The sequence below is a fragment of the Centruroides sculpturatus genome, unplaced genomic scaffold (genome assembly GCF_000671375.1).
Source record: "Centruroides sculpturatus isolate CEXI.00-Female unplaced genomic scaffold, Cexi_2.0 scaffold2941, whole genome shotgun sequence".
NCBI lineage: Eukaryota > Metazoa > Arthropoda > Arachnida > Scorpiones > Buthidae > Centruroides > Centruroides sculpturatus.
In genome coordinates, this window is record NW_019387069.1 from 14,763 (window position 1) to 15,619 (window position 857).

At 26.8% G+C, this 857-nt stretch overlaps 1 protein-coding gene across 1 annotated transcript in view; it reads left to right on the plus strand.

The window, feature by feature from the left end:
- The window catches only part of LOC111616124 (dehydrogenase/reductase SDR family member 11-like), a gene marked incomplete at its 3' end in the record, with an annotated part of 14,489 nt that extends 13,635 nt beyond the window's left edge, over positions 1 to 854 (plus strand). The window contains exon 7 of the mRNA XM_023357551.1: positions 672 to 854. Coding sequence (XP_023213319.1) covers positions 672 to 854 — 183 coding nt within the window. The remainder of the gene's footprint in view (positions 1 to 671) is intronic.
- Between the last annotated feature and the right edge of the window lie 3 nt (positions 855 to 857).

The following is an 857-nucleotide window of genomic DNA, read 5'->3' on the forward strand; positions in this document are numbered from 1 at the left end:
AGGATAGATAAAGCAGGGAAACCCTCCCAAATTTTGCAAAATCAAAACAAAACAAATCAAACTGAGAAAACAAATAACAATAGGTTATCATTGATACCAAATTAAAAAAATGGTACTTGTGTTTTTATTTGTAAACATTTAGGTAAATCAACCCCTCTACTCTCTTAACCAAAGTGTCCCCACACATCCACAATTATAACAATAAAAGCCAATGTAAACTATAACAAATTGTTTGCTTCACAATTTTTACTGGGTTATATTGTTTACATATTCAAATGTACCGAATAGAAACATTATTTGTTTAAAAAAACTTTATTAAATAAATTCCATACAATAAATAATCAGTATTAAATTAAAATAATAATTTATTTTATTACCTAAAATCAAAATGTCTTGATAAACTCTTCATTAGTGTACTTGGACGTAAAGTTATTACAGGCTTTGGATCAAGTTTTTATTGTGGAACAAAGCACATGGTAAATGCATTGGCAGAAGGATTAAGACAAGAGTTAAGAGAGGAGAAAAGTAAAATAAGAGTTTGTGTAAGTTTTCAGTTTTTAATTCTTTTATATCTCAGTTTAAAATAGAAATCATTTTATAACACTGATTTAACTATTGATTATATACTTTAATATATATTTTGATATGTTTATATGCATATTTTATTGTAGTGCATTAGTCCTGCTCTAGTGAATACAGAATTTGTATCAAGAATGGTTGAAAATACAAAAATTGCTGAAAAGTTTTATGAAAGCAGAGACTCCCTTCAACCTGAAAATGTTACAGAAGCTATTCTGAATGTACTGAAAATGCCAAAACATGTTGATGTTAATGATATTATTATACAGACCACTATA